This window comes from Balaenoptera musculus, chromosome 6, assembly GCF_009873245.2.
Source record: "Balaenoptera musculus isolate JJ_BM4_2016_0621 chromosome 6, mBalMus1.pri.v3, whole genome shotgun sequence".
NCBI classification, from domain to species: domain Eukaryota; kingdom Metazoa; phylum Chordata; class Mammalia; order Artiodactyla; family Balaenopteridae; genus Balaenoptera; species Balaenoptera musculus.
The window spans coordinates 110,879,949-110,893,314 of NC_045790.1; the positions used below are offsets into that span (position 1 = coordinate 110,879,949).

Sequence of the window (13,366 nt, forward strand, 5' to 3'; positions counted from 1 at the left end):
CTGGCCCTTCTCTCTACACTCCCCTCCAGCTGCCTTCTTTCCCCCACCCCCAAAGTAACGTGATCTCCTAGGCCTGGTCTGCTGCTTTGGCAGATTCTTTTAGTCTTAGAGAAAGAGAGGAAAAAAATTAACCATTGGTTTTCCAGTTCAGACTTAACAAAACTATAAAAGCCAAAAGCAGTACCAGTGTTTGAAAATAAAAGTATTGTTTGTAAATAACCAGTGCTTGGGCTTTTCTTCTATCAACGAGTTCTACTTAAGTGAGATTAAATTTACCTTATTATAATGATGATAGTTTATCGCCTTTAGATTTTTGCAACATTGCTACTTTTGACTTGTTTGTTTTGTAGATATCTTAATCTTTATTCAGTACTCAGATTAAAAACAAACAAACAAGACTTTCCACGATTTAAAATAAAATTCTGTGGCATTTATTTCAAAAGTTAACCAAAGTAAAAGGGACAAAGACAATTCATGAAATCATGCAAAACCTCTTTAAGTTGAATTCAAGCACTTAGATTTTAATAAGAATATCTCAAACTATTTTTGTTTAATAACTGTTTATAATTTAACTTTAAGTTATGTGACTGGATTTAAAAATTCAGGGTTTGGTTGTTTCTTCACCACCAGCAATATTAAGATTTGAGACCTGTAGTTTGCAACAAATTTTAAATACTTTTTCAGCCTAGTATCCTAAAACTAGTCTGTCACCTCTTAATTACGGGTGCCTAGTGGGTGTCACATAATCGAAAAAATCTAGCAAGGTGGTTTGGAGATCTGGGCTCTTTTCCTGGCTCTGCCACTAACTTGCCATGAGACCTTGTACAAGTTTCTTAGCCTGTTTGTGCCTCAGTTGTCTCATCCATAAAATGGTCGAACTAGATTCTTTTTTTTTTTTTGATTTTTTAAAAAACTGAATTTATTTTTTATTTATTTATTTTTGGCTGTGTTGGCTCTTCCTTGCTGCACGCGGGCTTTTTCTAGTGGCGGCGAGCGTGGGCTACTCTTCGTTGCGGTGCACGGGCTTCTCATTATGGTGGCTTTTCTTGTTGCGGAGCTCGGGCTGTAGGCACGCGGGCTTCAGTAGCTGTAGCACGCGGGCTCAGTAGTTGTGGCTTGCGGACTCTAGCGTGCAGGCTTAGTAGTTGTGGCGCATGGGCTTTGTTGCTCCGTGGCATGTGGGATCTTCCCAGACCAGGGATCGAACCCGTGTCCCCTGCATTGGCAGGCGGATTCTTAACCACTGTGCCACCAGGGAAGTCCCAAAACTAGATTGTAATTTAAAATGATTAAAGTTTGCAGACCTGTTTTTTTTTTAAATTTTTTATTTATTATTATCTATTTATTATTTATTTTTGACTGTGTTGGGTCTTCGTTTCTGTGCGAGGGCTTTCTCTAGTTGCGGCAAGCGGGAGCCACCCTTCATCGCGGTGCGCGGGCCTCTCACTGTCGCGGCCTCTCCCGTTGTGGAGCACAGGCTCCAGACGCGCAGGCTCAGCAGTTGTGGCTCACGGGCCTAGTTGCTCCGTGGCATGTGGGATCTTCCCAGACCAGGGCTCGAACCCGTGTCCCCTGCATTGGCAGGCAGATTCTCAACCGCTGCGCCACCAGGGAAGGCCTGTTTTTATTTCTATTACCTCCCCCAAGCCCCACTGGAATGACAATAAAAAGATTTTTTGAAAAGTGAAAATGCATAAGGACCAAATGAACCCAAAGGGAAAAGTAGATAAGAAAGGTGAACACATTTTTGGAAAATGAGAGGCAGTCAAAAGCGTAGTAATAGACTTAGCAGAATCGAAGAAGCTGAAGCCTAACCTCTTCTAAGAGAGACATTGATTAGAAGTAAGCCAGTTTACTTGTACGAACCTGAGAGAAAAAGTCAGAAATTAGAGGCATTAGTACCACGGAAAGCAAGGGGTCGTCGTGAGGCCTTAACTGACATCAAGGGGATCAGTTGAAAGTCTGTAAAGGAGTTTTTAGATTCTTCACACCCTTCCCCATCCCTGTACAGCCAGATGACCACTTCTGTTTCCCACCTACGTGAGATGAGAAGTATTATTGAGAAATTGCCCTATAAAGGCTCCAGACTCAGGGATATTACCCCCAGCTGGGGTGCAGGTAAGCCATTGGGCTGAAAACAGTGGGGTGGGCAAGAGCAGATTTTTTTTTTTTTTAAGTCTGCATGCTGAATAATGAGATTCTCAGCCCTCTTCCAATATCTGGTAGCTAGAGCCCTAACAGAGAAGAGATGGAAAGATTCTTTTCTAGAGAAAAAACAAAAAAATAAAATTGAATGGTCCCAGAGAAAAGCCCATTTGGGGGTTCTCTTGCTGGAAAAGTGAGCTCACCACCTCCCTTCACTGAAGTCCACATGTTGTACCACTTCCATGCATATTTTTTTAGTTCCTCTTTCATGTATAATGAATGGACAGTCAAATTAAAAGTCTCTATATGATAGAGGGTAAAACAAATTCGCAGAAAAAGGGAACATGGTGGAAATAAAAACAATGCAGGAAACAGAAGAAAAATTCAGAAGAACTATTCATTGCTCTCCTCAGAGAAAAATACAGCAAACATCAAACAACAGTGTGTTATTAAAAAGTAACAATCAGAATAAAATGAGCTCTTTAATATTGAAAACATGATAGCTAAAATTTAAAATTCAACACAAGACTTGGCAAATAGTCTATCTCAGAAAGCAAAACACAAGACAAAGATTTAGACAACAAAAGAGAACAGATAAGAAGATTAGAAGCTCAATCCCAGGGCTTCAGTATACATCTGGTAGGAATTCCAGAAAGAGAGAAAATGGAGGAGAATTTAGGAGACAATAAATATCAGAAAAATTCCAGAGCTTAGTGAAGTGAGTATTTTCTGGAGTTAAATGACAAATCTTTGAATTGCATTGGCTCCCTGAGTACACAGCATATATATATTGAGTCCAAGCCATATCATTGTAAAATTTCAGAACACCAAGAATATTAGAAGATCCTAAAAGCTTCCAAAGAGAAAAGCAGGTGATATATAAAGGATCAGGAGTCAGAGTGGAATTGCACTTCTAAACAACAATACTGAAAACTAGAAGACAGTGGAGAAATGCCTTCAAAATTAAGTGGGGAAAATGATTTTCAACCTAGAATTCTATACCCAGCCAAACTGAGTGGAATGGAAAGGCATTTTTTAGACATGCACCTCCCCTAACCCCCCAGGAATCTACTGGATGATGAATTCCAGCAAGATGAGGATAAGTCAATACACAGAACTGAGGATATTTTAAGTGTCTTAGTATTTGGAAAAAATTCTACTAGGTGTTTGGCAGATACTTGAAATGTTTGGGGAAAAAACAGTAATAGGCATAGAGAAGACTAATTAAATGAAAAAATCAAGGCAATTAATATCTCCATGATAAAGTTATATAATAAAGGAAACATTCATAGTATATTATTGGCGGAGCAATGAACAATATTTATATCATCATAATAATGTCAACACTGACCAATGATTTAACCAAAAATTGTGATTTTATTGTTATGGGAGGTTGGAGATGGTGATAGTATACTACTACTATAACAAGTTAATATATAATGTGGAAAGCTGAGGAATCCAGAAACAACAATATGAGGATATTAAAAATCTGAAGAAGGCTGCCTCTGGGGAAACAGACAAAGGGATGGAGTCAGGGGACTACTGATTTTATTATAAGACTTTTAGTACTATTTGATTCTTAACAATGTACGTATTGATATATTACTTTGATTAAGAAAAAAATAATAAAAAATATTTAGGGCATACCAACAATATTAGTTTCTTCCGGGAGAAAAATTGTTTAATCATTATGTTTGCCTTGTTGATTATAAAAAATATAGTAAAATCTTACTAAAATGGGATTTTCTAGAAAGTGGATGTAATTACCCTAAAGCAGTTTAGATTTGGCCCCCCCATTGAGAATTGTAGCTCTGTAAATACCAAAGGGACTAACAAAACAAGCAGTGTTATACGAAAGACAGTCCTATGTGTGGCCTGCACATCAAGTTCTGGGCCTGAAATAGGCCCGCACTAAAGATGTGGGGTGTGGAGTTTGTGTTTTGCCACAAAGCTGTGGTTGTAAAACTTTGGCTTTAGGATTAAAGATAGGACTCTGTGTGACGTTTGAACCTTGGTTGCTACTCCTACCCCATAGCTAGTGTTTCTTTCCCTTAATAAAATAAGTTGATTTCCTTGTCCCTTGGAAAACCTCCAGACTGCTTTCACTCCCTCAGACTGTGCTTTCTGGAATCATCTGCACATATCACATTTGTTAATTTTAGCTCTTGACTTAGTGGCAGTAAGACTTAGGCAGGAAAACAGACCATCACCTGATACAGAAAGAGGCCTCTTTTGGAAATAACAATAGTTATTGTTTATTGAGCACCTTCTCTGCATTGGGCACTTTCCATACATTATTTCCAATCTTCATAACCCAGTGAGAGAGCTACTCTTAAGACCATCCCCCAATTTTACAGACTAGAAAATTGAGTCACTTGCCCAAGCTGTCACAATGAGTGGCAAGTCTGAGACTGAGAATAAGTTTGCGAGATGTCATACCTCATTCAGTCTCCACTGTGTTACCTCCCCCTCTCACCTGGTTTCCCCATACCAGAGTCCCTGGACCTTTCTGACACTTGACCAATGAACAGTGTTATCTCACTGAAAATGTATGATACTTAAAGGGTTGCATGTATGCCCTTTACAGGGGCAAAAGTGGGTATGATTGATGTGATATTCTAAGCTGCATTCTCCAGTGGGTTGGGCCCACATCACTAGGGAGCCTGGCAGTCTCTCACTGGACAGTGTCTGCAGAATCAGAGGATGTGGGCTTTGTTGGCATGTGAAATAGCATACACATACCTCAAGATCTTTGCTCTTTCCTCCTAGAGTTATTAACTGGGCTGGAAACAGTGAAGGGATCAGTCAGGTCTGGGCCCATCTGGTCCTGGGGGCCCCAAACCAGGCACCATGTCAGATTCATCTGTCTGCCTTAAACTCCCACCCCCATCCTGCTGCTCCCAGATGGAGCTTCCACATCCTGCATCTGTGTCCTGCTTTCTCCCCTTGACCAACTTCTGTGGTGGGCCCTTGTCCACCCGCCCACCCTGCTTTTAAAAAAATAGGACTGAACTCCAAACTTTAAAAAAATTCAATCTGTATCCAAAATTTTCAGAGAAGAGTTCTCTTTTGGTAACTTGTTTAGAGTTATACAATTTCTTTAACTCAAAGATTGCTTTCAAATGAATAAATTTTAGAAATATCCGTCCCTGTTTGTCCTATTCCCAGGGAAAATAAGAAGCAGCTCTTCCCACTTCCAAAACAGTGGTTTTTAAACTTAAGTATGGGGACTTCCCTGTGGTCCAGTGGTAAAGAATCCGCCTTCCAATGAAGGGGACGTGGGTTCGATCCCTGGTTGGGGAACTAAGATCCCACATGCCGCGGGGTAACTGAGCCCGCGCGCCACAACTACTGAGCTTGTGCGCCTTAGCAAGAGAGCCCGCGTGCAACAACTAAGACCCAGTGCAGCCAAAAAGAAGAAAGAAAATAAATAAATAAATATAATTTTAAAAATGTCTAAACTTAAATACGCACACAGATCATCTGGGGAACATGTTAAGATACAGCCCACTCCATATATTCTGATTGTGTAGGTCTAGAATGGAGATCAAGAGTCTGCGTTTTAAGTAAGCACCCCAGGCGATTCAAAATAGGTTGTCCATGGACTGTACTTTTAGAAACACACAGCTCAGATCACATACTTTAATGTAATTAAGAACCTTTATTCTTTCTTTCTTAATATTCTTAATATATTTTAAAATATTCTTAAATATCAATAGTTCTAATTCCCTGAATTGTTTTAAGACATATTTTTCAATAGTTAATGATTTTTATTTCATCCTCTGGCTTTGCTACAGTTATCCACCTTTCACTTAAATTGCAAATTATGTCCATTTTGGAAAGTTCAAGGGCTTTAGCCCTTACTACTTCTAGGTGTGTGAACCTGGACAGAATACTTAGCTGTCCCGGTCCCTGCTTACCCCCCTGTTTCCTTACCTGTGAAATGAAGCTAAACTACACAAAATTCGTAGGGTTTTTGGGAGGCTTGTGCCTGGCACATATTAAAAGTTTATTCCTTTCCCAAACTGAATGTAATGTAGCAAACACGTTAGTTCACAGTCTTTTTAATTTCTTTGTTTGTTTTCCTTTTTTTTTTTTCTTCTTTAAGTTAATGGCTTTTAGGTTTAAGGTTGCTTAGAGGGAATCCTTCTCAGGCCTTTCTTCATTCTAGTAAGGAGATTGAAGCTCTCTTATTTGCTTGTAACAGAATGTTTTTTGTATCTTGTGAATAAGCTTCAAAGAGCATCAAAAGCCAGATCTGGAAAGAATAGTACTGGTTTAATTTGGTGGTGTGCAGCTTGACGATGTTTTCAATATTCGTTGCTGCTAATTCAGAGTGTTTTGCCAGACCTGTTGATGTATGGTTTTATAACTTAAGTTTTAAAAGATTTGGACATGGTTTATAAGCATTACTCATTTTAAGAGTTTTTAAAGGGATAAAGTCATTTTATTTTATTTTATTATTTATTCATTTATTTGGGCTGCGCCTGACCTTCACTGCGGCATGCGGCATCTTTTTAGTTGCAGCATGTGGACTTCTTAGTTGTGGCATGAGGGTTTCTCTTAGTTGCAGCATGCGGACTTCTTAGTTGCGGCATGCATGCGGGATCTAGTTCCCCGACCAGGGATCAAACCTGGGCCCCCTTGCATTGGCAGCGTGGTGTCTTACCCATTGGACCACCAGGGAAGTCCCCAAAGGGATATGGTTATTTTAGACTCAAGAGCAGAATATTAGTAACAGTCATTAGCTTTTTAAAATAAACTTACATCCTAATATAAAGTATAGCACATGCAAACAAATACCTGGGCCTGTATTAATTGATAGAATTCAAGGATATGGTTAGAATTGCAAAAATGTCCATTAACATATAATCCTTTGCATTAAGGTGCCTACTTGAATATAGCCCATTAAATCTTAAATGCTATATAATGACAGACTTTATTATAGTCTGGTCCAAAGACCTTTAACTTTCTAAAATGGCACCAACACAGTAGTTTTCAGCTTATTTGTAATGGTGGCACCCTTTGGGATTTTATTTTTGGCATTACACTGGAGGTTGAAAGTTTCAAGTAACACTAAACAAGTTGGCTATCATTACAAACAGGCTCTCTAGCAGAAATGATAGTGGCTCCCAGAATCTAGACAGCATCCACAGTCACTTGTCACCTGGTGGCCCTGTAGCCCTGTGTCTCCAGGTGATGGGAACTGCTATGTCTTCTTAGGTGCTCATGAGGCCTGACCTGGTACTACAACACAAACCATAGGTCCCTTACTTGCAGTAGAAACACATTTTGTACATGAATCAGAAACTGACAGGACATCTCTGAAAAGTTAATGACGCCTTGGCTGAGAAACCCTGTGATATACACTAGTCACATCCAGTCCAGTCCTGAACTGTCGGGTACTAGTTTTGGCAGACCTGAGTGAAGATCTTGTTACTTAGCCATTCCTGGTGTACTGAAGATACCCAGGTTTTTGTCACTGCAGGTTAGGCTAGACCACGAACGAGTCCAGCTTTGCCTCTGGAGCTGATCACCGTAGCTGGGGTCTCTTGACCAAGGCTGCTTCTGAAACATATGACAACCTTAGTTATTTAACCAAAGATATAGATATCCAAAGCTTTAATTTACTTGGAATTTATTCTTGGTGGGAAGGGGCTGCATAATCCACTGGTTAGGAGCTTGATCCTTGGAGCTAGGGACTTTGGGCGAGGTGCTTGACTTCTCTAAACTTCAGATTTTTACCTGAAGAATCAGATAATAATTCTGTTTTCCTCACAGGATAGTTGTGCAAATGCAATGTGGTAATGAACAGAGGGTGCTTCTCACAAGAGTCTGACTCTTAGTAAGATCTCAATACATGTCAGCTCTTAGTATTCATGTGCTCTAAGATGTGTACTAACTTAATTTTTCTCCCTATTGCAATTTAGTTATCTAACACTATTTAGATAACTTCACTTTCCTATAGTTACTGAAATTTATCTGATTTTATTTATTTATTTATTTTCGGCTGCATTGGGTCTTCGTTGCTGCAAGCGGGCTTTCTCTAGTTGCGGTGAGCGGGGGCTACTCTTCGTTGAGGTGCACGGGCTTCTCTTTGCGGTGGCTTCTCTTGTTGCAGAGCACGGGCTCTAGGTGTGCAGGCTTCAGTAGTTGTGGTGCACAGGCTTAGTTGCTCCGTGGCATGTGGGATCTTCCTGGACCGGGGCTTGAACCTATGTCCCCTGCATTGGCAGGTGGATTCTTAACCACTGCGCCACCAGGGAAGTCCCTATCTGATTTTTATTAAATTATTTGATATGATTGGATTCCATATGGTTTCCCACTGATCTGGATTTCCGGTTTTGTGCCAAGGAACACATTATTGTGATTATTGTTATTTACTATGTTGTTATATGTTATGATATTGTCTTATCATTAGTTATAAAAGGATTTGAGCCAAGTACAGCAATGAAATGGGTTTTAAACAATGGCCCCCATGGCACACACCAAACAAGGGGAAGAGTTCTCTGTTGAAGAAAATGAGGCTTCTTAAAGAAGGGACACAGGCCATGACCCTGATAAGTTCTCATTGTGGAGACTAAGCTCCCTTTACAAATTATCAGAAGTTATGTTTGAATTTGAACTCGCCCATCTCTTTTGTCTCCTAGTCTGGATGTATGATTTGACAAATGTGTTGCAAACTTGTGCAGTTGTAATGTGGGTTGCAGCTCTCTGATTATTCATTCCTCAGACGCCTATTGAGTTAGCCTGAATCACAGTAAGCTCACTGAGTATAAATGAGACCAAAATTGATAATTCCAGAGGAATCTGCATTATTCACCAACAGTCTAGGGACATAGGGTTCGCCAGGGCACCGCGCCCAGTGGAACTCACTTGGCCTTAAGTGGTGCAGGTTGGGGGCATCTCCTGCCACAGAGATGCAGGCCTGCCCTCCCCAACTGCCCTAGTTGTCGGTGTCTTTCTTGGGGTGTTAGGACCGCACTTCCCAACGTTGAGAACCCGTGAATGCCGCGCTTAAAATAACCACCCCCTCTTTCCTTAACCTAGAAATTGGCGGGGCCTCGGTTTCGGACCGCGGTAACGGCCCAGGGCCGGGCTGGGCCCTGAGAACGCCGGGAAGCTCTGGGTCCGGGCGCGGCGCGGAGAGGGTTAAGGCGGCGGGGGCGGGCCTCGCGGGCCGGGCTCCTGGCCCTTTGTTAACAGGCGCGTCCGGAGCGGAGACCGAGACGCGGCCGCGGCCACGGGCGGGCGCGCGGGGCGGCGGGGAGGCGGCATGGCGGGGCCGCGGGGGCCCGGGAGGGCAGGCGGGGTCAGCCGGGAGAGCCGGGCTTGAGCCGCGCCGCGGAGCCAGCCCAGGGCGCCGGCCTCGACGCCGCCGGCACGCGAAAATGTTGGAAATTTGCTTGAAGTTGGTGGGCTGCAAATCCAAGAAGGGGCTCTCGTCCTCCTCCAGCTGTTACCTGGAAGGTAAGCGCGGGGCCGGCGCCGGAACTGGGTCTAGGCGGCCGCGTGTCCGCCGCCGGGCCTTCCTAGGCCTCGCCCGCCCGCCCGCGCTCCCTCCTCTTCCTCTCCCTCCCTCTCCCTTTCTCGCCCTCTCCCTCTTTCTCCCGCTTTCTCTTTCTTTCCCTCGCCCGCCCCTGGGCGCTGCCGCGAGCCGGGAGGGTGCGGGGCTCCGGCCCCCGCGCGCTCACCCCGGGAGAACCCACGTCGGGAGGGCGAAGTCGCGGGCCCCGGGCTGCGGGGCTCTGCCCGAAAGTTGGGGAAAGCGAACTCTATAGGCCTGAACGGCCTTGCGAGCCCACGTTGTGGAATTTCCACCGTTAATTGGGAATTATGTGTCAAAAAGGTCAACCCGTGTTTGTGAAACATATGATTTTCATTAAGTCTCGTGTACAAAGAGAACACGGCTCTACCATTTATGGATACAGAATTTCAAGTGATCTTTCTACTCCCCCACCCCCCCACCCCTTATCTACGGACCACGACGAGGTCTTAGGAATTCTCTCACTTTTGCGGGTGAAAAGAAAAGTTACACCGTATTTTAAGAAGGCATTTTGAATGAGTCCAGGGTACTTGGGAGGGAAGAGGGTAACCTCCTGTTAAGTTCCTTCGATAAAGCCTCAGAGCCCGGAGCGGTTCACTTTCGCCCTCTTTCCATTCTACTCTCCTTTTCTTCTCTAATCCCATTTTTTTTCTTTCCTGTTTATTTGTCTTTGTTTTCTGTCTTAGTAAGGTGACAACTGAAAAAAAAAAAAAGCCAATTGAGTATGATGAGTGGCCCTCATTTTGTAGCTTCAGGATGAATCTGAAATTTATCTGATTTGGGGACTGGTCATCCCAGACTGCTTGCTTTCAGCAGAAAGGCTAATTGTACTTCAGAGATGTAATCCTGCTTGCATTTGTTTGTCATTTTCATTTAGGACTTGAACTAGGAATAGAAATGTAAAGCTCATTTTAGAACAAGTAGAATTTCTGCTGCTGTAGTGCCATGAAGTTGTAATGTTTTTCTTTTTAAAATGAAGGCGAAATAAACGGAGGCCTTGTTAATCGTCTAACCTATTTTTCTTTTCTTTCCAACTTTTTGACTTGAGGGTCTGCCTGATGTCACATACATGTACAGCTCAAACCATAAACACCAGTGATACAGGTGAAACCCGTTGGCCCCTCTTGCCATGAGATGTGTATATTGTTAGCCCAAGGTTAGTCCCTTGGAGAAGATGCGTCCAGATGGAGTGGGCTCACAAAATCTAGCATTTAGGGGGGAAGATGGTTGATTTGTCCCTAAAAGTTGGCATCTGAGCAGCCAAAATCATCTTCAGTTAATATGTTGCTTACTTTCCAAGTTGCTCAAAATTCTGGACACATTCTCATTTACATCTGTAACGAGTTAGTGTTAGGCATTACCATCTCCATTTTGCAGATGGATACTTAAGGCAGAGTAGATGAATGGGCTTTTGTAACTGCAGAGCTGGAAGAAAGGTTAGGTCAAAGCAATGCTGTGACATTGTTTTGTTTTCCTGGGAGTAAACAGGGGATTTAGTTCTTACCTGGCTGGTTTAATTATTGTTTTGGGGGAGGGGAGGCAAAATCTAATGAGTCTTGTTCCAGCATGTCTTGAAATACTGTTGGCTGTCAAGTCTCAAAAAAAATAAAAGTTCTGATTACAGCAGACTGCCTTGCATTAAGGCTTCATCTAGGAAGGTATCACTCTAGGAATTCTTTTTTGTGACTGAGTTTTCCTTCTTTCATTGTTATGGTTAATCGGAGAAAGTAAAGGAATTACTGTTTTGTAGTTGAGAGAATTTAACAAACCTCAGTGATTGTTTCTTAAAGACTGCATGTGCTATTAGTCGCTTGGGAAAAACACTTGCCAACATCTGGATAAGTAATCCAGGCTTTTTGCTTTTACTGACATCCTCAATCAATCAGTCAGTGTTTAATTGACATGCACTAGGGACCCAGGCATCCCGAGTCACGGAGAAAATTGAATATGGTCAAGTTTTCCATTCTATCAGAGAAAGTTCAGCCATAAATGCAACTTGATCATGCATCTATTGCTACTTGGGCCTAGCTGTCAAAGCAACAATTATTAAATGCTTACTGTGTTGCAAGCACTGTTTCAGCATTCTATGTGATTTAATTTGCTTATTTTTCATGATGGCCCTTTGGTTGCTTCCATTTTATAGATGAGAAAGCCGAGGCATCTGAAAGTTAGGAAACTTGTCTAAGGTCACAGAGCTAGCAAATGGTGGTGCTGGGATTTGAACCCTTGCTGTCTGGCTCCAGAGAGCCCAGTTTTAGCCAGTATATGCTTTACCAGCTGTGATTGTTTATCTCCTTTGTAGCTCTCTGTGGATGTTAAAATGGTATCTTCAGAAACACTCTAAAGCCTGAAACAAGGATATTCTTTTTTTTCTCTTTTAGAAGCCTAATACTGATAAAAATGATTACCTTTAGCAGTAGATGTATATTAAAATAGCTGTACATCATAAAAAATTTTAAATAGGAGAGTGAAAAGAAAATTCTGTCCTTTATCCAGTTTCCCTACCCAGAAGCCTCACTTGAGTTTCTTATGTGTCCTTCTAGAAACATTTTATGCATATATAAGCATTTATAGCATTTAAATTTTGTGCTCCAACTTTGTGAAAGTGTATGTTTATAGCGGTAACTATTCACCATGACCACATTTTGCTTTACAATCTTAGGTTTACTTCAAGCACTGAATTTTCTGATTATTTCTTCCCTCTTCTAGAGGTGTGAAAGAAAACATGAACATTAGTCAACTGAATTCTTTTTTTTTCCACTTTACTTTTCTTTGTTCATGTATTTGTATTTGCATACATTGTGCATGAATGTTGTACATGGACATGTTAGTTCTGTACTGTGGAATCAAAAACTAATGTCTGTGAAGTGAACTCTTCTTGAACTTTCAAAATTTATTTTAAGGGCCCACTTTTAAACGCTTCTTTTCAGCAGTTAACTTTCTGGTGAATGCTTTATGTGGTGCCAGCCACACAGATACACTTTTAGAACTTATGCCTCAGAGAAGCTTATGCTCTCTTTCTAAATACTCTCTTCTGAGGTCATCAAATACTTCCCTTGTTTAGTAACAAAGAAAATCTGAAGCTCTTTCTGTAACCAAATAGAAAGCCAGTCAGTCCTTTTCATTTGGGGTTACGTTGAAATTGTTGAGCATTTATGATGTGACAGTTCTTTGGCACCAAGCACTTCATAGACATCCTCACTTCATTCTCATACCAACGCTATGAGGTTTCTAGAGAAGAGGAGGAAGAAGGGCCCCAGTTCACTTTGGTTGGAAATACTTTTGAATTTGGAGTCAGGCGATCCCAGTTTTCGTCTCTCAGCTTTTCCGTTTTCTTACCTCTAAAGACCGAGAGAACAAACATTCTGTCCAGCCCACCTTCAAGGATTGTTTTGAGGATCTAGGAGATGATTCAAGGGAAAGTGTTGAGACCAATGAAGTGCTAAATGTATGTATTTATACTGATGTGAGGTTCTTTTGAGATGTCCTTAAGTCAAGGCAGTGTTATGGCTAGGGTATTGCCAAGGTCCCATTCTCACGTGAAGCACACAGCTCTGGAGCCAGCCCGCCTGGGCTCAGAGGCCGGCCTGGGCCCAGATGCCCGTGACCATGGGCACGTTGCTCTCTGAGCCTTGGTGTTCTCATTTTTAAAATAAGGCTCATAGTAGTCCCTAC

General features: G+C 42.0%; 1 protein-coding gene across 3 annotated transcripts in view; it reads left to right on the plus strand.

Moving 5' to 3' along the window:
* The window catches only part of ABL1 (ABL proto-oncogene 1, non-receptor tyrosine kinase), a 131,406-nt gene that overhangs the window by 78,648 nt on the left and 39,392 nt on the right, over nt 1-13,366 (plus strand). Inside the window, exon 1 of one of the 3 annotated variants that reach the window (XM_036856791.1) lies at nt 9,392-9,615. The exons of the other annotated variants lie outside the window; for them this stretch is intronic. Within the exon in view, the coding sequence (XP_036712686.1) occupies nt 9,537-9,615 (79 nt within the window). The 5' untranslated portion in view covers nt 9,392-9,536. Of the gene's footprint in view, nt 1-9,391; nt 9,616-13,366 lie in introns of those variants that run through there. 3 annotated transcript variants of the gene reach the window in all.